Source organism: Pistacia vera, unplaced genomic scaffold (assembly GCF_008641045.1).
Source record: "Pistacia vera cultivar Batoury unplaced genomic scaffold, PisVer_v2 Contig1871, whole genome shotgun sequence".
Taxonomy (NCBI): Eukaryota; Viridiplantae; Streptophyta; class Magnoliopsida; order Sapindales; family Anacardiaceae; genus Pistacia; species Pistacia vera.
The window spans coordinates 1-1,362 of record NW_022195972.1 but is presented as its reverse complement, the minus strand read 5'-3'; the positions used below and the strand labels follow the sequence as shown (position 1 = coordinate 1,362).

The window sequence follows — 1,362 nt, the reverse complement described above, 5'->3', positions numbered from 1 at the left end:
AAGCTTTTACATGACGTGATGACCGAGGCACTTGGTAACCAAGGCAGGCGTACTCAACCCCCTGAAGTTTCCAAGGTATTATCTACCATGAAGAACATTGGATCCTACAAGTTCAAAGGAGGATCCGATCCTATTGAGGCCGACAAGTGGATTACTATGATGGAGAAGAATTTTGAAGCCATGGAGTGCCCGGAGGAGTATAAGAAGAAGATCGCTGTGTACTACTTGGAAGGCGACGCCACAGGATGGTGGGACAGCATAGACAGACAGCGTGGACACAACATCACATCATGGGAGTCGTTCAAGGGAGAGTTTGAGAGGAAATACTTTCCTCCAGAAGCAAAGCATCGATTGGAGCGCCAGTTCATGAACCTTGTTCAAGGAGATAGGCCAGTGAGGAGTTACGAATCTGAGTTCACAAGGTTGAGGCGACATGTCTTTGATGGGCGTGAAGATGAAGCAACTATGATCCGTAACTTTATGTACGGATTGAAGCCGGAGCTTGGAAGTCGTTTAGCTGGAAGCAACTTTAGCAGCTTATCTGAGCTAGTGGAAAAAGCTGTTAATGTTGAAACTGTATTGGAGGCTGAAAGGAAGACCTTACCACATTCTGGTGGACACACCAAGTTTAGCCAAGGAGAAAGGCCAAATTTCAACAAGGGTCCAAGATCTTACAAAGGAAAAGGGCGAGGATTTGGAGGCCAAGCCAACAATCGTGGTAACACTGTGGTGTGTTACATATGTGATCAACCGGGACATATTTCTAAGTTTTGTCCCAACAGACAACGGAGTAACCAGCAGGGTTATTCATCTATAAGGATGGAAGATGTTACTTGTTTCTCTTGCGGTATGAAGGGCCATTATGCATCGTCATGTCCAAACAAGCCAATCCCTGCGACCCCTCTCGCAATCCGAGCTCCTCCTAGCCGTCCAGCTATTGAGCCAGCACCAAAGAAGCAAAACCTAGGAGGTAGAGTTTATGCCTTAGGTGTAGAAAACCCAGACAATGCAGGACCGTCAAGCGGTCCCATCACAGGTATTGTGGGTGCTTAACCTCCTCTTTTTATTGAATGGAAATTTAGTTGCTGGAATCTAGTTAGTATGCTGGTTAGGTATAGATTGCTTGATCGCTAGGTTGCGCGTTTAGAAATTTAGGATGATGATTGATGGTTGTGAGAATTTTGATTAGTATTTTTGTGATTAAGATATTGTTGATTGGATTACTGTGGCAGGAACCATACATGTTGCTGGTAAACCCACACATGTATTGTTCGACTCGGGGGCAACACATAGTTTTGTGACCCCTGAAGTAGCTGCCCGGTTTTGGGATTGTTTTGTGGTTGACAGGATAGACGTGGCCGT

The 1,362-nt window shown here is 45.5% G+C and overlaps 1 protein-coding gene across 1 annotated transcript; it reads left to right on the top strand.

The window, feature by feature from the left end:
* Nucleotides 1–18: 18 nt before the first annotated feature.
* On the top strand, nucleotides 19–1,320 carry LOC116126918 (the record flags this gene model as incomplete). The annotated part of the gene is made up of 2 exons (XM_031412595.1): nucleotides 19–1,036; nucleotides 1,233–1,320. Coding segments are annotated over exons 1-2 (1,106 nt in total), but the record flags the coding sequence as incomplete, so codon positions are not given.
* Between the last annotated feature and the right edge of the window lie 42 nt (nucleotides 1,321–1,362).